The 21,987-nt window shown below is 45.2% G+C and overlaps 1 protein-coding gene across 1 annotated transcript in view; it reads right to left on the bottom strand.

Moving 5' to 3' along the window:
• The window catches only part of PDIA5 (protein disulfide isomerase family A member 5), a 1,005,467-nt gene that overhangs the window by 273,767 nt on the left and 709,713 nt on the right, over positions 1-21,987 (bottom strand). Inside the window, exon 12 of the mRNA XM_086957073.1 lies at positions 472-542. Coding sequence (XP_086813199.1) covers positions 472-542 — 71 coding nt within the window. The remainder of the gene's footprint in view (positions 1-471; positions 543-21,987) is intronic.

The following is a 21,987-nucleotide window of genomic DNA, read 5'->3' as shown; positions in this document are numbered from 1 at the left end:
ATTTATACGTATGATATGTCCACACCATTTATTTTATTTTTATTTATTTTAAGAGTTTTATATAGCGCTGGCTAGACCCGGAGGTGTTAGAGCACTTTACATGAGGTTAGCATTAGAAATGAACAATGTTACAAAGTTATATCAGTTACAGGAGCAAATCAAGGCATAGAGAAAAACCTTGTTATATAATTACACATGTTACTAGAGCATTCAATAATATAGAAAACAAGTCCTATGGTGCGTAGAGAGTAGTGGGGGAAAAGTAAGTTCACCACTCTTGTTTTGTTCTAGAGGATACAAAACTACAGTGCCAAGTTGCCTTCTTTCTGCACAGGAAACACTATATGTAAGTAAGGGTAACAACAATAAATGCTGTGGTGCTATGCATCCTTAGAGACCATAACACTCGTTAAAGCTCAATTCTAAGATATCTGAACCACCAAATATAAAAAAGGAAGGACATCTGCTTACATCATTGGATGCACTGAGCTCCTCTGCCGCCTTCTCAAACTCAGGTTTCATTTTCTTACAGTGCCCACACCCTGCAAGAGAATTACAAAATTAAGAAGATTGTCAAATAATGTGTGTGGTTTGTTCCAAGCATTACATTTTACAAAGGTATTCCAAACAATCCAGGCAAAAGTCAGGAAGGTACCAATTTATGATTACTGCATCTTTCTTTTCTTTTTGTCTTACTAACCCAAGGCGTGGGCCGATGTGCAAAGTACTGTGAAAAATGAATTGCAGTCGCTGATACTGGTCAGTCTGTCTTCAATCGTATGTTCAAACCATGAGTGATATGGGTGCGGCACTACATGAAGGTACAAATATTATGGAGAGGAAATACTCAAAAGGATGAGAATTCCGACAAGATCTGGGTTAAGTTATTGTTAAATGTTTAGTTACTGATATGCATTCCTTAGCATTAAACCCCTTAAAACATGTATGCTAAATCTTTACCCCTGTACCAGAAGCCTTGGCCCTATGCTCTTACCCCAGTATATTTAGCCTAAAACCTCACACCTATAATCACTATACGCTTTAACCTTAACTCCTAAACAAAGGTACCTGTTCTCCTTAATTAAAGTAAAAACACAATATGGTTAGCCTTAGGGTTGTAGCGGGCTAAGGATACTTTAAAAACAATATGGTTTGCATTATAGCTGGGTAAGGTAATTAATGAAGGCAAATTGTATTTAATTTATTTTGGATTTCGTTAGGGTTTTCATTAGGCTTAGCATCACAAGTCACCAAAGGTTACTAATTCAATTTAATGTAATACATGTAATTCGGGTTTAGCAAATGTATTTTATTTCATTATATTTTATATATATTTCTATTCATTTACCTAAAATGTCACCGAATTTAGTGTTAGAAGTGAGTTAGGCTAATGTTACCTATTTAAATTAAATACATATAGATACATTTAGCATAGCGGGCAGTAACAGGGTAAAGTATTGTCTTAGGTCAATATAGGTCTATGATTGAGATAATGGTTGAAATAACAGCAAATTATATTAAACACTTTTTATTTATTTATTCATTTATTTAATCATTTATAAAGCGCTCTATCACCTAACAGGCATCCTGGCGCTATCATGCTCAGATTACAGTATATAAGTGTGCCCGAAAAGCAGACAGCCAGATTAGGCTTTGGGGAACAACTAGGTTTTTAGTCTCTTTCTAAAAGGAAAGAGATCACTGACTTGTCTCAGTTCCAGTGGGAGTTCATTCCAGAGTCTAGAAGCTGCTACGCCAAAGGTTCTGCCACCCGATTTAACTTTCCTGATTCTAGGTATTTTAACCAATATCGCCGATGAGGAACGGAGGCTTCTAGCTGGCACGTATCATTCAAACTTTCTCCGCATAGAAGCAGAACCTGACCCATGCAGAGCTTTAAACACTAGACAACGGGACTTAAACTGAATTCTCTGTCTCAACGGGAGCCAATGCAACTCTGCCAAGGCCAATGAGGAAGAAGAACTTCTGGGCCAACCTAGGGCTTGCTTGGCTGCCATTGACTGAATCCTCTGAAGTCTATCCAGAAGAAATTTCGGAGACTCTAACAGAAGGGCGTTACAGTAGTCTAATCTGCTTAAAATGGTACTTTGTGCCACTAACGCACATGCATTATTAGGCAACAGGGGGAAGATTTTCCGTAGAGATCTAATACTAGCAAAACAACAACCCACCGTTTTAGTAACCTGAGCCTCCATAGTGAGTTTGTGTTAAACAGAACGCCCAGGGTACGGACCGTCTAAACCGGCCTCACTGCGGGTGATGTATCGGTGGGCCAGAAATTGCTAGACAGCACAGAAGGAACCCTACCCACTGAGCAGTAGAGCACCTCAGTCTTTCCCGCATTAAACTGCAACGAGTTTTCCTTCAACCAATGAGCCGTGTCACGCAGGCATCCATGAAACACTTCCAATTATGTCAATTGATCTCCCTCCAAGGAGAGAATCAGCTGCGTATCATCTGCATAATTTACAATATCAATGTTATGCTCTTTTATGACTGCAATCAGGGGTTTCATATAGATATTAAATAGAATAGGGCTAATTGCCGTGCCCTGTGGCACGCCATGTGTGATGTTGGTAAAGGCAGATTGGTAAGGGGGGAGAGACACTGCTTGCCTCCTATCCGAAAGAAAGGACTGGAACCACCTAAGAGTACAGCCCGTCACCCCCACCTCCCTCAACCTTCTCAGCAGAATCCCATGGTTGACCGTATCGAAGGCGGCAGACAGGTCAAGCAAGATAAGAACAGCTGCCTGACCCCTGTCTGCCCGCATCCGAAGCTCGTCCATAACGGTCACTAAGGCCAACTCAGTGCCATGGGCAGGCCGAAAGCCAAACTGTACCTCCTCTAACAGTTTATGCTGTTCCAAATGATTGGAAAGAGTACTGCTGAGCACTTGTTCTACAATTTTGGCCGGAAAAGGCAAAATGGAGATAGGCCTATCGTTTTTGGGGCAGACTGGGTCTAAAGAGGGCTTCTTTAACAGAGGTGTCACCAGTGCCTGTTTCCAGTGGGACGGAACCACTCCGTTAGAAAGAGATTGATTGCAAATTAACCGAAGTGTAGGGAACAACTCTGCCTCAAACTCTTTCCAGATTTTTTGTGGCACAGGATCCAGAGGGGATACCTAGAGCTACCCTACTAAAGTCCTCCACTGTCAATGGCACAAACTCCGTTAAATAGTTGATGCCAAGCTTTCTGAAATGTTAACAGAAGCATCAATGCCACTCTCAACAATACCACTAAGACCCATAGTGTCTGTGATTCCAGACTTAGGCAGCTGGTAATCTAAGCTACCCCCCCCCGCCCCACCCACCCCCCTCCACCTCCCCCCCAAGGTCATCAATAACAGTTTTAATGTTATCATTGGAGAACCTAGCCAAATTATCACAAAGTTCTTGAGAGGGGGGGGGTCAGATGCTGAGTGCAATCTGGACTGGTTAAGCTATTCAAGATGTTACAAAATACTTCTTGAACTGTTGGGGGCATTAAGAATAGTATTGGAGAAGTATTCTGCCTTGGCACTGTTGATCTCTTTCTTGTAACACACAATCTTGGATTTCCAGGTGTGCTTATCCTTATAACCCCGTCTCCACTTCCTCTCCGATCGTTTACACTCCGATTTCAAGATTTTTAATTTATCATTAAACCAGGGGGCCGATGGTCTACCCCTTCTTCTGTGATTTTTTTAAAGGGGCCAAAGAGTCTTAAACCACAGTAATCTCCGAGCAGAGAGATACATAGTCCTCCTCCACCTGATTATCTACTGAAAAGCAGTCCTCTACCTGAAACAAGGGGGTTAAACCCCTCTTACGCAGGAGAGCCTTCTAATCTCTGATAACAAAGTCACTCATAATACAGGCTGCCTGATTATTATGAGTAGCAGTGTCCACATAGAATTTAATCAAAAAGTGATCAGACCAGTCCATAGGCAGAATTTCCACAATGTTAAGATGTCGAGCCCCTGAAAAAATTAGATCAAGTTTGTGCCCACCTTTGTGAGTGGCTTTAGCCACCCGCTGAAAAAGGCCAAGGCCTTCACATGACTGGAGGACATTATGTTAACCTGAGTCAATGGTTCCATTCAGCCAGAGATTAAAATCACCAAGAATCACTGATCTGCGGTGAGAGGCGGCCATATTGGTAAAACTCTCCAACAATGATTGCTGCTGAAACACACTAAAGGCCCCCATGGGTCTATAACAGATAATCCCTGTTAGAACATGACCATGATCATTTTTAATGGCAAAGCCAAGTAGTTCAAAACCTTCAACCACATCAATATCAATGGTAACCAAGTTCCAGGTATCTTTATAGATCACACCGACCCCTCCCACTCAATCTAGGTTTGTGGCAGATTTTATAGCCAGGCGGGCAAGCCCAGCCTGAGTCAACCTCACATTCTAAGTGAGTCCAAGTCTCTTCAATGAACAGAACATCTAGTTCATGAAGTTCCAGCAACAACTGAATTTCCACGCTGTGCTTGGGCAAAGATCTTACATTTAATAGCCCACAAGTTAAAAGAGCTTATTTTAAAAAGCCAGATGTCGGGAAAGCATTCTCAGCAAGAATAAATTCCCCCTTATCTTTGCACCACTCGCCAATATTGTGTTGCTCTTCACTGGTGTAACTAATAGGACGACAGACTATCAAATCCTATGTTTACATCCAAAAGGACAGCATGGCTGCGCTGAGCACGTCCTTAGCGCGGACGGGCGCGGACGTGCGCAGACGGGCTTGCTTTTGGCGCGCCCGCTGTGCGCGTCCCCTCCACGCTCGCGCCATCGTCAATTTTTATCCCGATCACTCATGGAGAGCTGAAACGCTAACTCCCAAGATGGCGGGTCCGCTCGCACGGACGGACACCACAAATCAGGGAAAGCGAAGTAATCCTGGCAGGAGGGCGATAAGGGTTTTCACCCCCGAGCAGCACAAGTGAAGCTAGTCGATGTAATGAATCTGTTGCAATAGCAGGTCAAGGTAGTGACCCTCGAGACAATAACACACAACTGTAGCTAAGATGATCACAGGACTTTTTGATGTAACTGTTGCACGCAACTGCAGAAGAAATAACTATTTTGTGCCTGAGCATACAAAATAACGCTGTATCACAGAAGCACCCCATATATATGACTAAAAAATGGAGTGGATAACAGAAATGAATCTGGTGCAAAAAGAAAAAGTTAGCCCAAACATACAGAAATTCGATGACAATCTAGATCATGGTCCCAAAAAACTGCATAGTCTAGAAGATAGGATAAAACTGCAAAAAGAATAGTAAGAAGACTATGACAAACATCTGATTATCTAAAATCTGTGATGCGCTGGAGACTGAATCTGCCCATGTGAAAAAGGAGGAGGACTGGTCTAAGACTGAAGATAGGACAGTCTCAAGATTAATATATGGAAGAAACTCTTCTCAGCATAGTTAGTACCTCTAGTCAAACAGCTTCTCAGTGCAGCTACTAAGAAGAAATACAACAAGAACAATGTCCAGGGGACAGATTCAGGTCTGTGCCGGTATCTTCTTCCGCTAAGAAAGCACTGATTTTCTTTAAATCTTCAGGCAATGCAGGATTTTTTCCCCACTCTGCGAGACTTTAATTGATAACCAATGGATCTAGCACGGGGATTCAAACAGGGTAGCATAAGACTGGTATGTACACCCAAACCAACCCTGAACTATCTGATATGCACCCCCAATCCTTCTTTTCCTACAAGGTGATGTCACCCACGATATGCAAGACTCCTCTAGTTGTCGTGCAACTATCAGAAGCACATCCTCTACATCCAAGCAGCTGCATGCTTTTTTCAGAGTCAGCGCTCTCCTGAGCCAATGCTCCCATCCTCAGGTTATTAGCCCACAAAGAAATTCCTTAATGTTGTGAAAACATTTGTAGAAAAAAAGAGCCTGCAGAGGAAAAGAGAGCTGAACATTGAAAGTCAACCCTGTGATCCGTCCAGGGCAAATCCCAGGAAACCTCCTGTCCTTAGACTCCCTCTACATGCCAGCAAGCCTCTCAAGCTTGGTAAGAGAAGCCCATCTTCCTTTTCTTAATGAGATTTCCATTCCAGCCCAGATGCGTCACTAATTACCTTAACCAACATCGACTGGAATAAGTAATGAAATATAAAAATGAACACTGTAAAGGAGAGAAATGAAATAGGATTTAAAATTTAGGAATGTAGCCAAACGTCCTTTGCCCATTTAAATTTCATCTCAATGCCTTTCACCGTGCCTGGTAAGTGAATTTAAACCCAAAATACACTTCAGGACGAGTCAAGTGGCAGGCACTGGCAATGGTTTACAAATAGTTCAAATTAATTTTGAATGCCACGAAATAGAATTCGGATGTTGTTCTTTAATGTAAGAAAAGGACTCTTGTGCAGGAATAATGTCCACTAATGTCCTCCAGCCACAGGGTACTCTCATCGTTTCCCACCCCTACAAATACCTTGTGGAAAACGGTACCCCCTTAATGTCAACTGTATTTCTAGCTCATCTCTATAGCTAAATATCAACTAGGTATTTTTCAAAATCCCAAATCACTAAACAAAATAAAAATTGCAGTGGCAACATGCAAGATTAAATTCAACTGTGCTCCTATTTTTAGGTTTGATGTATAAAAAGCGCATGCACCTCTTTATGATGAATGTATGGTAGTCTATATATTTATCCTAAGATCATCTAGTTCAACCTCCTTCAGACTTCTTCTGCTCAAGAAGCATCAGCTAATGGCTTGATGAATTTGCAATCATTTTAGTTACACTTTTTTATAGTAAGAGTTTGTGTGTATCCTTCCAACTCTATTTAAATGCACGAGGGACTGTTTTACATAGTACATACTGTCATCACACATTTAATTATTTATATCACACATGCGTTGTACCACAGCAAACATTTTGCTATTTGCTTGAGTCACCGCTCAAGTGCAATTCAAACCTACTGGCTTTGAAATGTATTTTCCTTCTAATGAGACTGAGATAATTTCCTTCACCATGCTAATTATCTTATATTATTGCGTAAGCTCACGTTTTTCTCTCCTAAGCATATATTGGTAACTGCAACTAATGTAACAATGTTCTGAAACAATGTCCTATCTCATGTCAAGCGCTCCGATACCTCCGGGTCTAGCCAACACTATATAAAACTTTTCAAATAAATAAATGTAACAGCCAGCCTGTTGGGCTCAACCAGGCAGTCTGAATTATGTACCTTTCGGGCTTGGGCAGACTGGAGGTGAATTTTCTTCACAGTTATTAATAGCAGAAGCAAGAACAGTAAAATGATAGATGAGAGAGCACTACAATTTATTGAACTTACTGGCCTGTATCCGGGTTTAGATTTCAAAGTGCTCCAAATGGACATTTAAAAAAAATATATTAATTAATAGATAGTAACCATATTTTGCATAAATGTATTACTTGTATATATACATTATTCAAATAATAATAATACATCTGACTTTTAGGTCATACTTTAAAACGTACAATATTTATATTTTACCTATCATAGTAACCTACCATTAATAACATTAGTTGTACAACAGGTGCACAAAATATAGTTCAAGACAGCATTTTGTGACTAGGTATAGCTTTGTTTATATGCCCCTCTAGGCATGGGTATGGGTGAAAGACTCGATGGACATCCTGGGATCCAAACTTGTGACCTACAAATTACCCACATACCCTAAAATGGACCTCATGTGGACTCAGCATACAGACTTTAAGTAAGAAATCTCTGCTGTCATTTTGTGACACAGGGCTGTGATGTTATTGCGTGTGCACATTCAGGGACAGATCTACAATCGACTTCATCTTAGTCAGTGACACTATCACAGAGAGGCTGATAGATTTTGAAATCGATGACAGGGTTGGAAGTGATCACCGGCCCCTGAGGACCATGATACACCTAAACGTCCCTACTGCAATCACCCTTCAATCATTAGGTAAAACTAAAAATGAAGAGAGGCACGAGGTTCTCCTTAGGAAAAAATGGCCAGCAAAAAATAGAGACAAGCTGCTAGCATGGGAGGAGAAAAGTCAGCTTGGCACAAATCAACCAAATCAAACCTCAGCAATAAGCAACTGGGAGAACATCATAGGAGCTTGCCAACTAATCCTGGGGAATGCACGACACCAGCGCTTAAGTAACAAACCCATAACGAATCCTGGAACTCCATGCCATTCTCAGGATATAATCGAGTGCAAACGTGCTCTCTGCAGGGCCCTGGAAGCCAAGAAAAAAGGGGACAAACCAACCGATGGCCGATCAATTACAGCTTTTAGGTCAGCCTACAAAAATAAAGTACGGGAAAACAAAAGGGAGCACAGTGAAAAGAATTGGCTCTAGGTGTTCTCCCTTATGAAAGAGAAGAATCACTCCGGGCTGTGGAGGCACATCAATCAGCTGAGCAATCGAAGAGCGAAAAAGGAGAATGTGGTAGTGCAACAAAACTGGATTCACTATGTAAAATAACTGTACTCAAGAGGCCGCCTGGAGAAAGGAACTAATGAATCAAACAGCCCTAAAGTAGGGATCTGTACGCCCCAAGGCACATCCATAAAAGACGATGAAGTCATGAAGCTCATCGAGAAAATGAAGAATGACAGAGCACAAGGGCCAACTGGGATCCCAACACCAGTATTCAAAACAGCACAGGTCTTCTGGGCAGCAGTCTTAACTCCACTCTTCAATTGTGCCTTTATGACAGCAACAACACCGGAATCCTGGATGAGCTCCATACTTTTCTCCATCTTCAAGAAGGGTGACCTCTCCAAGCCATCAAACTATAGGCTTGTTGCCCTTCTGGAACCTAGAAGCGAAGGCCTATGCCTGAATACTCTTGAAGAACTTGGAATCATGGGCAAAAGAAAAAGGCATTATACCATTTTACCAATCAGGCTTCAGGGTACACTTATCAACCATAGGCAATATTATAGCGCTGGCAAACTTGTCCACACTAGCGGTTAAGAAGAAGAGGCCACCATTGTTCTTCTGCTTTATTGAGTATAGCACCACTTTTGACCAGGTGGATCGTAGCAGACTATGTGGGAAATTAACCGCCTGTGGGATCCTCCGAAACTTCCAAAGGCAATAACATCGATTTACGAAGGGTCATGGGTCCGGGTCAAAACAAGCCCTATCACAGTGACCTCCCACAAATAATGGGCTCAAACAGGGCTGTGTTCTGACCCCCCTACTCTTAAACCTCTACACAGCACATTTGGGAGCCGCCATGAAAGGATCTATCTTAGTAGGTCCAAAGCTGGTCAGGGTGAGACTCCCTGTTCTGCAATACGCGGCTGATGCAGTAATAATGGAACACACCCGGGTGGGCCTTCAGAGATCCCTCCACGCTGAATCGCTATAACCAGGATAACCATCTACTGGTCAATTAGAGTAAGACCAAGATAGTTGTGTTCGGGAAACATCCATTCAAAAGGAAAGCTCACTGGCAAGTGGGAGATCTGCAAATTGGAACAATAACAGCCTACAGCTATCTTGGGGTATGGTTTTCAAAATGGGCCAACTCAAACATCCACCAAAAACATCTCAGTACCAAGGCCAACAGTGTCATCCACTCACTGATACAATTGAGCCAACCAGGCAAAGGCTTACAAGTCAGTGCTGCCGGTACCAAGGCTCGCCAGAAAAGCAAGGTTGAGACTGGAGCACTGCTTCGGAAGGCCAGACCTGGCTTCCCAGGTGGACCTAATAAAGCTTTACATCAGGATCCTGAGGGCACCAGCAGATTCACTAAAACATCAATTGAGGTTTGTTTTTGAGGAGGAAGGCTCTGCCTGGCACCACAATCTCAGCCAGGCCATTGGCACTCTGAGGATTGACAAAGATGGTCTACAGCTACCTGGCATTCCTCTACCAGCTTGAAAAAAAGCAGTGTACAAGCAGGTAGTACTGGCAACATCGTTCGCAAAAGACGTTGCAACCCTACGCCCCCGCCCTATCACAGAATCACTGGATAAAACATACATCCAGGGAAAGGCTCAACCTTACTTATGTGATGCCTTAACAACACAGGTCTGGGGGAAAATACTCTACATGAGATTTACCATGCTTCGTATCACAGACTTTAATCCAGTTTGGGCAGGGAAGGTGAAAATGTTTCGTGCAGGTTATGCTCCTATTTTAAAGAATCTTGGCTCCACCTCCTGTGCTGCTGCCCCAAACTAAATGGCGATCGTTTGCGCCTACTTCGCCTGATAGTCATCGCAAAGGGATCAGGACTAGTAGGGAGGCTTCTGACTTGTTTTTCTCCGAATCGAAGGCAAGCAATTTAGCCAGAATGGGGAAGTTTATGCACCAAATCAGGATTGCCATTAAAGAGGCGTTCTAATCTGAAGTTACTCCCCTGATAGGCTAACAATCAAATATTTTTACTAGCACAGCACACTTTACCCCAGAATGGGGGCAGCAGGGTGGGTCTCCGAAAAGCTTCAAGGGGGAGCCCCCCCTGGGCATCAATCTTCTTTTATCAATAATTAATGCATTTATTCAGTTGTTTCAAATTTTGATTTATTATTCTTATTCTTTCCCACAAGCAAGTACAATTAACTATGAGGACTAGCACAGGCGAGATCGGGCCTTTTGCTTATTCAAGAACAAAGACATTGGGGTGCGTGAGGATGGAGGTAGGGGTACTGTAATGATTTTAATTAAACGAAAAGTCAATATCTATCTATCACCGGAGCCAGTCGGTCTAATGGCATGCAAAGCTAAATAATGGGGGACACTGTGTGTTATTTTAAGACACGATGTACAGGATAACCAGGGGCATATCTGCAGGGTTGTGTTACCACCACCCCCCCAATAAATGTATTATTTGGAAAATATTTAGGAACAGGTTCTTTCAGTTGGGTACGGTGAGGTTTCACATATGATTTTTACACACACACACACACCCCCTCCAGGGCCGGGGCGGGCATCGGGCAATCCCCCATTGCGCCACACGGGTGGGGGCCAGTTTTGGGACCCTGGGGGCTGTTTTTTGCAAAATCCGCCCTGTACCAAAATCGGCCGAAAACCGGCCCCGTCAAAGAGCGCGGCAGCACCTCCAACCGCCCCCCCGCACTCCCCTCCCCCCCCCTCCCGAGTGGGGAGGGCCAAGCACTTTGCCAGGGCCGGTTGTGGTTCCCAGTCCTGCCCTGACTCTCTCCTCTCTGTTTTGAAGTCCTTAAAATGTTTTTTTTACAAAATATTTAGTGTTAAGTACCACTAGCAATCCGCCCTATTCTCTTCCTTCCCACTGCCTCTTAATCCACCCTCATGTCCTACTTCTCAGATAATGTATGTTAACATGATATGCCAGTGTGATTGTTGAGAAATCTGAAGCACCCGCCTCCCCTCCCACCCCCCTCCCCCACCATCCTATCCTATTGACATAGCTACGCCCTTGCGGATAAGCTGTCAGAACTCAAATCAGGCGAGTGCATGTTGCTTGTACCATTATTCAACAATAAATCTCCACCAGACAACGATAGAATAAATCGAAAATCAAAGACATGGACAGCATCAAAATGCAGAGAGCAGTTACTGCACAACACCTATGATTTATCAGCTGTCAGAACATCTATCGGATTTATTTCTTTTGTCTCGCCATCCTTGCTCAATTTTAGCACCTGCACGTCACAGTATAATCCAGGCTGACAATTCCAGATGTGCCTCGGACTTTGTATACACGGCTGTAATTTGTTCTGGGGTTTGGCTCGCAGGAGGGCAGGGGAGGGTACCTGACGGATTAATGTGGGTGGCCGGCGGGGGATCTTGACAGATTGATGGAAGAGAGAGTTTCGCGCTCCCGCCACACTGGGAAACAAACAACAATCAAGTTATCAACTTCAAAAATGTCTGAAAAGGCCCAGGGTGGCGCCAACAACAACCACAGCCCTCACAGAGGCGCACAGGCGAGCAGGCTCGTCGAATGTGCGCAACTGCGCTAAGAACAAAATTACCTGACAGGCGCAAAGCAACTGAAGAGAAAATGGCACTTCCAGGAATAATAATGAGTGAAACCTAAAAGGTCAAAAATAATAAGTATTCAGAATTTATGTGGCGAGCGTGAGTCACGCCTGATTGTTTATTTGCTCCTAAAATGTGTTGCTATGTTGTAATGTGATTTTTAAAGCGACAGTGTGCCTGAAAGATCAGTAATGTAGCAACGGTCCATTAAGCTCCAGGTCAAACAATGAAAATGGGAACTCAAGATATGGGTAGCAAAATATAGCAATAGTAAGGTTCAGTATGTCCCCCAAGTCTTGGGCCCCGGCTCCACTGCACCTGCAGCACCACTGATGACAGTGACGCCCCTGTGCAAAGCCTCCACAATGCAGGAAAATCTGGAAGAATTAAAAGGGGTTGCAAGTAATAACGATCCAGGAAAAATCAGACAATTATTCGGAAAAAGGCAACTTGGCAGTCCTTTTCTAAATGTCAAATTGCCTATATATGTGAAGCTTGGTGGGGCATTCTAGAATTCCAATAGTCCCTGCTTTTTTTGTCTACTGGAAATTGCAAACCTTTGTATGTGCTTTTGGGGTTTCGTTTGTTTTGTTACCGTTGTAAACTAACTGTCTATCTTCCACATACAAAATATTTTGGAAAAAATACGTACCAATTTAACAAATCAAGACACATTTTTCTTACTTCAAAATTAGAAACTGATGAACTGTGAGTCAATCTTTGAAACACTGCGTTGACGAGTGGAGTATTATTGGCAGAAGTAAGCAGAGGAACCTTCAAAGTATGAACTTTCAAAGACAAATCCCCCATTCACGTTTTCCCTCCAGCACATTATCAACCTATTACAATTCAGGGGACGCTTCGAGAATAGAATCTTCGTGTGGGGCACGTGCTTATTCTTTCAGACGCCACAGATGGCGGGTGATTAGCGTGATTCAAAGGGCTCCATCGATTCCTAAACCAGCCCAGCTCCAGGTGAGTTCATTAGAATCATTTTCAAAAACATGGCTGACGATTAGGCTTTTTTTAACCCCTTCGATGCTGATGACGGCCCCCAGCCGTCAGGCGGTACAAAAGGGGGTGGTGATGGACGGAGCATCTGAATCAATCAAAGACTCACACCCAGTCAAAAGATCTGGGTTTAATCCCATCACCGTTCTTTAGCCCACTCTGCCACCCCAGTTCAGACATGGCTATATGCAAATCAGTCTGACCCTGTGCCTCATGGGAACAGTCCAGCCCGAACTGAGAAGCCATGTCTTCCCTGGACCGGAAACAAGCTTCCGAGGACCGGTTTCTGGCATTCCAGCCGTCTTCAGCCCGGCTTGCTTGAATCCAGTGGCAAAGTGAGCTAGGGACTCACGTCTGAGCATACCCTGCCACACTTATGGCGGCCAAAAGCGGTACAAAAGGGGGTGGTGATGGACGGAGCATCTGAATCAATCAAAAACCCACACCCAGTCAAAAGATCTGGGTTTAATCCATCACCGTTCTTTAGCCCACTCTGCCACCCCAGTTCAGACATGGCTATATGCAAATCAGTCTGACCCTGTGCCTCATGGGAACAGTCCAGCCCGAACTGCCAAGCCATGGCTTCCCTGCAGGGCCGGACTGGGAGCTAAAAGCAGCCCTGGCAAATTTTGGCAGACCAGCCCCCGCTCGGCGCGCTTAGCGAGCGAGCGCAGCGAGCGAGCACGACCACTAATAGGGGGGTTCTCCCCCCACGAAAATTTTAGAAAAAGACAGACCAAAATGGTGTATTTTACAGCACATTTTTCAGTACATATTCATTTGTATCAACTTTCAAATCACAGTAAATAGTAGATGATGACCTTAAAGAGCACCAGGTTACCCACCCAGTCATATGTACCCATAGGCAGTCTTTCAGAGAGCACCAAAAATAGACACAAGTAATGAATCAGAGAGAACAAAGTAAAAGTGAGACCAACTCCCACTACTAGGGGGAGTTTGGGGGCTTGCTTGTCCCCCCAAGAAAATTTTGCAGACAGAAAGGCCAAAACAAAGCATTTTTCAACACATTTTTCATTGAATGTTTACTACAGGAGAGAGTTTACGAGTTTATACTCTTTAAAGTTCTTTTAAACTATTCTGAGTGTTATGTGACACAGATTAGCAGATACGCATGTCCATTTACTTCGAGGAGTTAATAATTGGCATAGCACTCCATCACTAGCAGCAATGAAAGTCCCTGATGTGCGCTGCATGCACCAAAGAAAGTACAAACTGCTCCCAGATAAATGGGAGGCCTCAGTCAGACCACAAATTTTTTACCATGGATCGGGGATATGTCCACAAGGATTTCAGACGCCTGCATGGGATGTACCGGACTTCACGACTGATATAATTTTCTATGGATTGATGTGTACACTAACATCCATTCTGGGTCACCCAGATGCCATGCTAGTGTACACATCACCGCTGCTGCTCCGGTTCTCATATGATAGCCTAGAGCCAGGCCAGCTAATAGTTATAAAAAGTTGACAGGGGACTCCTTAATATTGTAAACTGGTACTACAGTCAATTCATAAAGGGTATATCATAACCTGTTCAAACTAGAATACACTGCTTGCACTTTTATCATAAACAGCTCAATATATGACTGGATTTGCCCCGCCATACTGGCAAAATGACCAGGAAAGACATTAGATAATTTCAGACACAGCACTACTTGTTAAAGCGGTGTCGGTCTGAATTATAGGCAAGACAAAAGATTTCATAGGGTAATCTAATATTTGACCGAGCCTGTCCTGGACCTTTTAAGCTCTCAGAGGTCTTAAATGCTTTGAAATTCCAAAAGACCATACTTTGTAGTCGCCAAAATTGTGCAAAAACTTAGTTTTCAATCTGCTGGTTGGGATCAGAGAATTATGGGTCAAACTTAGGAGGCATAGGACAGATGAGTGAGACAGACTTATGTCAAGTTAGTGTTCACTTAATGTGCAGGTTTCAATCTACTTTTCACAGGTTTCAGAATATACTGTGTAGTAACACACTAAGGAGCTGGCACTTGGGTCAGTCGCAGGTGGACATCACTTGCAGCTCCAAGTCTATGTATCCTCAGATACCCATTTGACGAGGGTGAAGATAGAAGAGGGTGAAGAGGAGATGGGATTTAGAGAGTGTGTGGCAGCATGTTAGGAAATGTTTGTGCACTGAAAGGAGACTTTACATACCAGGGTTTCTGGTATGGCTCTATATTTGTACATACCGAGATGATGTGTATTTGGCCTGACAGTGGTGCTGGACATACCTGGGCAATATGTTTAGCATTAGATCATGTCAGCATGCACTACTATTTTGTTTTTTTGTATGAAAGGAATCTCCACAAATAATGGCTGCTTTCATAAAATTGTATCTTAAAGCCGAACGATTATTGACCGCAAACAATCAAACAAATGTAACCTAAGGATGGCTCCACAGTGACTTTTTTTTAACCAGGGCACAATTGGAACTTGATGCTAAAGGAAACTTTTAAAATCTGATTTTAATTTCAGTAGAATTAAGATCTTTTAACGTTTTTATCTGTGTAATATTCCATGTTTTTTATTAACTGAAATAAATGTATCTATCTACCTAAAAAAAATACCTGGGCAAGAGGGAGCCAGGAAGGATTGTCCAATGGCTGAGAATGATCAATTCTGGTTCAACAATGCTTCACACACCAGAGGAATCTGGTTTCTGGTATGATTTCTATATCTGCACATTTTGTTTTATGTCATGACAATGGTGATTTACAGTTTTAAAATGTTATGATAGTATGTCCTTGTCATACTATGGTAAAGTGGGCACTGTCACTTGGATGTTTATGCAATATGATGAGCAAGTGAGCCCTGAGATATACTAATGATTAAACCTTGCCAGTTGCACCACCCTGAACAGGAGCTCTAGTAGCCTAATCTGCCACTGACTCAGTGAGCTTCTCACTTCACAATTAGCAGCACTTGCCGCTTTGAGGATCAGTGATCACCTTCACAAGCTGAGAGTATGAGAAGTTCTCTGTCATGCAGGAATAATAACCCTAGCAGCATAAAATAATTTTGGATGGTGTGTTGAGTGGCAGAGGAACAGTGATGGACAGTATATTTTGACATACACTTTTGTTCTTGGAGCTTGTGATTTTTATTCCCCATCAACAAAATCAGACCCCAGCTTGGCAGCATGACAAAATGCCCGGTAGCCAGTCTAGCCCTGCTCGCTACTCTACCCCCCACCCCACTCTCTCTGCAGTTCCTCCCCTCCAGTGCTGTGTGGGGCGCAACGGCGACAGCTTGTTTAAGCAAAGTAGTAGAAGGCTGTTTTTAAACATTGAAAAGTGCACACCAGACTTAAGCATTACAGAAAAACTCCAATGCGACTATTAATGGACAGACAACTCCACCAGCACGAATGCATAGTTTCTTGGTAAAAATCACATGGATAACCAGTGGGAACATCCTGCAACATAGGGTCTTTTAAAAGTCATGCCCATTTTAATTTAACATGGTCATGAAATCGGGAGCTGTGGCAATTCTTATTTTTTTCTGTCATTCCTCCTTCATTCTCAACCCCATGCCTCACAGACACTGTTTGTGCTGCAGTGCTTGGAAGCAGCTTCTCAGCACCGAGCACTATACAAAATACAAATACATCATTTGATGGAATGGAATCTTAATGTCAAAACAAAATTCTGCACATGTGGATGCGTAAGAAAGCAGAAGACCAAAGTGACACCTTTCTCATGAGCGGTAAACACATGTAACCTACACTAGTGCCGTGAAAAACACAGTATTCTGGGAAGCACTATAGAACATTCCAGAAATGAAACTCTCTTTACAGCAGGAGTGCGCAGGGAGGAGGGTACACCCAAGGGCAGAGAGCCTCAGACACAGCGTTTACGAGCCCTGGCCAAAAAAAAAACAATTTGAAGTCATGTTTCACCAAATACACTCTCACCCTTTGCAGCACGGAGGAAGCTTCCAGGTGCGGTTCACACAAGAGAGAGAGGCGCTCCCTGCATTCCTCCACGGCGGCGGCACTAGGCGATATGTGTCAGCGGCCATCAGTGTCTTTGTTAGCTGCCACAGACCACTCATCTCACCACAGACCGACAGGGTCCTGCAGCCTCGCTCTCAGAGGCCCTTGACAGTTCTGGTGGTAAGAGTGAGGCCCCTCTTCTAATACCCGTGTCACCTGGACGAACTGGGAACAGACGGCCCACGTGGAAGCATAAAAACATGTCTCACAAAAACCTAAACTCCAAAATAACGGCTGCCAAACTCTCGCCCTTGCATTAAAAAAAACATAAACGTCGACCGTTATCTAATTCCTAAATCCACGTCACTACATTAGGAGAGGGTTAGTTTCTACATCTGACACCACTGCTCACTGAACCCTTCCAGACCGGAGGGAGGGGAGGCTTACCCGTGGGGAATTCAAGCAGCTTTGGGCAGCGCTAAAGACAACTATCAGAGATAGGCCTCCATTTTACCCTCCACACTAAGTTTCTTTTTCATTTTTTTCTTCACTCCTTTTCATTTGTTCGTTCCTTCCATTTTATTGTACATTATTCAATTATCCCTCATTCCTTCGTCTTCCTTCCTTTCATGTCTTTTCTCCTCATTCCTTCCTCTCCTTACCTGTGTTTCTTTTATCTTCTCTTCCTCCCTTTTTTTACTTCCTTCGTATTTTACTTAACTTTTCCTCCTTTCTCCACCTTACTTTATACCTGCCCACTTTCTACCTTCCTTCTTCTTTCTTTCCTTCTCACTTTTGTCGTTCTTCACTCTTTTCATTTGTACGTTTATACCATTTTGCCATACTTTCAGCTCTTCCTCCTTCATTTCTGTCAACATTTCATCATTCTCTTCCTACTTCCTCTCTTCCTTAGTTGATCTTTTGCTTCGTTTCTATTTTCCTTAACCATTCCATCTCCATCTTTCTACTCCTTCCATCTGCTCCCATTCCTTTCAGCCATACTTCCTTCTTCCTCTTATTTTCTCTTTTATATATATCTTGTTCCTTCATTCACTTCCTTCGTTTCTATTGTCCTATCTTCTAATTTGAATTTATTGCCCCATCGGCCATCGCCATTCCTCACACTTATTTCATCTCCCCCCTCTATACGATCCTCACTTTCATTCTTCCTGCTCCACTAACCCTCCTTTTGTTCCTTTTCTTATTCCTTTCTTAACTCCCCCTCCCTCCCTTGCTCATCTGCACTCCCCTTCCTATGCACTTTCCTTTCCTTCCTTTCATGGTTAGTGTTCTGCTTTTCTCCCTTCCCGCTCCCTTTCTTCCTTTTTTCCCATTCTTCCTTTTTTCCCTCCTTTCATTCTACATTCTTTCCTTTCTTCCCTTAGTGCACCTCCCTCACCTTTCTTCCCCTAGCCTTCCTTATTAACTCCTTTGCTTTTGTTTGTCTTTCTTCTGTCCTTTCTACCTCCGTCCCTCCTTCCGTTCTTCAAGCTTTCCTTCCGTCACTTAGCTCATGACTGCCCCCCCCCCCTCCACGCAGTCCTTTACCTCTTCCCTTGAAACCCAGGGAGGGCGGCAGCTGCCCTCTCATCGAACGTACCTTCTAATTTCGCACCCAATCGCACCTGCAGCGCTGCGAAGGCCCATTTTCCTGAGCAAAAAAATACATATTTGCCTCGAAAGCAGTGAAAAGAGGCAATCTGTTGGCGCTGTTTGATTAATCATTGTGTTCCAGCCTGTGCCACGCGCCGGCCTGCCCTGCTTGTTAATGTAAGCTACCAGTGCGTTTCATGCCGGAAATGCTGTTTCTTTTGGGGCCTAGCCTTTTGCTCTTAATTCCGGCCCGGCCGGCCCCTCAGTGCTGTAATCAGGGATTGCATATTTTCATGCAAAGGACTGGACTCACCTGCGGGCGGCAGACAGGGGGTCTAGATGTAATAAATTACAGAGTGCATCTCCTCAGCGTCGACTCGTATGTCAGGCCTCTCAGTTCATGAGATGCCTGCCTCCTCCTAAGTCCCCTCTGCAAGTCACACGCACTTTTTTGAAAAGATGATCATGCGCATTGGGGCTGCGCAAGCCCCAATGCGCATGATCATCGTCACCAGACCCACCCCAGCTAAGGGTGAACTGTAAAACAGCGGCGCGTAGATACGGCGGGGGCAGGAGACATCTGAGCGATGCGAGCAGCATGTATAATGTGCAGCTGCAGGCGGAGCAAAGAGACATGGCAGAGCACTAGTCTGACTGTATTTCAACACAGTCAGACTAGTACGGTCGGACGGACGGCCTGTCAGTCACTCTCAGGGTCCAAATCGGCCCCCTGCGCGAAAACCGGCCCCCTGTCCAAAAACCGGCCCCCACCCCCCTCCAGCCTACCGGGGGATTGCCCGGTGCCCGACATTATCAGTCCGGGCCTGCTTCCCTGGACCGGAAACAAGCTTCCGAGGACTGGTTTCTGGCATTCCAGCCGTCTTCAGCCCGGCTTGCTTGAATCCAGTGGCAAAGTGAGCAAGGGACTCACGTCTGAGCATACCCTGCCACACTTATGGCGGCCAAAAGCGGTACAAAAGGGGGTGGTGATGGACGGAGCATCTGAATCAATCCAAAACTCACACCCAGTCAAAAGATCTGGGTTTAATCCATCACCGTTCTTTAGCCCACTCTGCCACCCCAGTTCAGACATGGCTATATGCAAATCAGTCTGACCCTGTGCCTCATGGGAACAGTCCAGCCCGAACTGCCAAGCCATGTCTCCCTGGACCGGAAACAAGCTTCCGAGGACCGGTTTCTGGCATTCCAGCCGTCTTCAGCCCGGCTTGCTTGAATCCAGTGGCAAAGTGAGCAAGGGACTCACGTCTGAGCATACCCTGCCACACTTATGGCGGCCAAAAGCGGTACAAAAGGAGGTGGTGATGGACGGAGCATCTGAATCAATCAAACACTCACACCCAGTCAAAAGATCTGGGTTTAATCCATCACCGTTCTTTAGCCCACTCTGCCACCCCAGTTCAGACATGGCTATATGCAAATCAGTCTGACCCTGTGCCTCATGGGAACAGTCCAGCCCGAACTGCCAAGCCATGTCTTTCCTGGACCGGAAACAAGCTTCCAAGGACCGGTTTCTGGCATTCCAGTCGTCTTCTGCCCGGCTTGCTTGAATCCAGTGGCAAAGTGAGCAAGGGACTCACGTCTGAGCATACCCTGCCACACTTATGGCGGCCAAAAGCGGTACAAAATGGGGTGGTGATGGACGGAGCATCTGAATCAATCAAACACTCACACCCAGTCAAAAGATCTGGGTTTAATCCATCACCGTTCTTAGCCCACTCTACCACCCCAGTTCAGACATGGCTATATGCAAATCAGTCTGACCCTGTGCCTCATGGGAACAGGCTTGGCAGTTCGGGCTGGACGTCGTCAGTGGCTGTGATGAGGGCGGTCTCGGTTCTGTGGTTGGCTCGGAAACCTGATTGCGAGTGGTCGAGGGATCCATTCGTCTCGAGGAAGGCGGCCAGCTGTCTGTTGACGGTCTTCTCAATGACTTTGGCAGGAAAAGGGAGGAGTGAGATGGGGCGGTAGTTTTTGAGGTCGGTGGGGTCCGCTGATGGTTTCTTTAGTAGGGCGCTGAGTTAGGCATGCTTCCAGCTCTCCGGGAAGGTGGTGGTGTTGAAGGAGCAGTTGATGATGTCCCGGAGATGTGGTGCGATGATGGAGTCGGCCTTGTTGAAGACGTGGTGGGGGCAAGGGTCGGTTGGTGATCCGGAGTGGATGGTGTTCATCGTGCGGATGGTGTCTTCTGTGCTGACCGAGGTCCAGGCGCGGATGGTGGTGGTGGGCGGCGTCGTTTCGGTGGTAGGGTGTGTGGGCTGTGGGCTGAAGCTGTTGTGTATGTCAGTGATCTTGCTGTGAAAGAACGAGGCGAGTGCGTTGCAGAGTTCTTGCGAGGGAGTGATGTAGTTGTTTACGGCGCTGGGGTTGGAGAGCTCTTTGACGATGCTGAAGAGCTCCTTGCTGTTGTGGGCGTTGTTGTCTAGTCCTTCTTTGAATGCGGTCTTCTTGGTGGTGTGGATCAGCTGGTGGTGTTTGCGGGTGGCGTGCTTGAGGGTGGTCATGTTGTCTACAGTCAGGTCGTTGCGCCAGGCTTTCTCAAGGGTATGGCAGTTCCTCTTGGAGCTCTTGAGTTCTTCTGTGAACCAGGGGGCTTTCTTGCTGCCGGGTCTGCTGGGGGGGGGTGGGGTCTTCAGTGGAGCCAGGTCATCTGCGCAGATGGTGATCCACTGTGTGAGGTTGTTGGCTCCTTGGCTGAGGTCCGTTGATCTTGCGGGGGGTCTGGGTCAGGGATGTGGTGAGCTGATCGGAGGTGATCTTGTTCCAGCTCCTGCGGAGACCCTGTTGTGGGTGGTGGTGGGTCGTGGTCTTTCGGAAGCTGAAGTGGACGCAGCTGTGGTCTGTCCAGTGAAGTCCAGTGGCGTGGCTGAAGGAGATGTACTTGCTGGATGAGAAGACGGGGTCAAGCGTGTGTCCGGCGTAGTGGGTGGGGGTTGTGACCAGTTGCTTGAGTCCGAGGTTGGCGAGGTTGTCCAGCAGGGTGGTGGTGTTGCTGTCATTGTTGTTCTCCAGGTGGAAGTTGAGGTCCCCTAGGAGGATGTAGTCGGCGGAGGGGAAAGCGTGCGGGCTGATGAAGTCTGCAATGTCTTCGCTGAAGTGTGTGTGAGGTCCAGGGAGTCTGTAGATGAGGGTGCCTCTGAGGGTGGTCTTGGGGTCGGTGTGGATCTGGACGTGCAGGTGTTCGGCGGCTGTGAGGGTGTCGTCTGTGTTGGTCGTGATGCGGATGGTATTTCTGTGGACGATGGCGATGCCTCCTCCGGTCTGGTTGACGCGGTCCCTCCGGGTGATCTTGTAGCCGTCCGGGATGGCGATGGCGGGCGCTGAGGAGGCGTTCATCCAGGTTTCCGCGAGGAAGGCTACGTCTGGAGATGTGGTGTCGAGCAGGTTCCAGAGTTCTATGG

Source organism: Lissotriton vulgaris, chromosome 2_1, assembly GCF_964263255.1.
Source record: "Lissotriton vulgaris chromosome 2_1, aLisVul1.2, whole genome shotgun sequence".
In the NCBI taxonomy this organism is placed as follows: Eukaryota; Metazoa; Chordata; class Amphibia; order Caudata; family Salamandridae; genus Lissotriton; species Lissotriton vulgaris.
The sequence above is the reverse complement of the archived record's forward strand: the minus strand, read 5'-3'. Positions and strand labels throughout refer to the sequence as shown.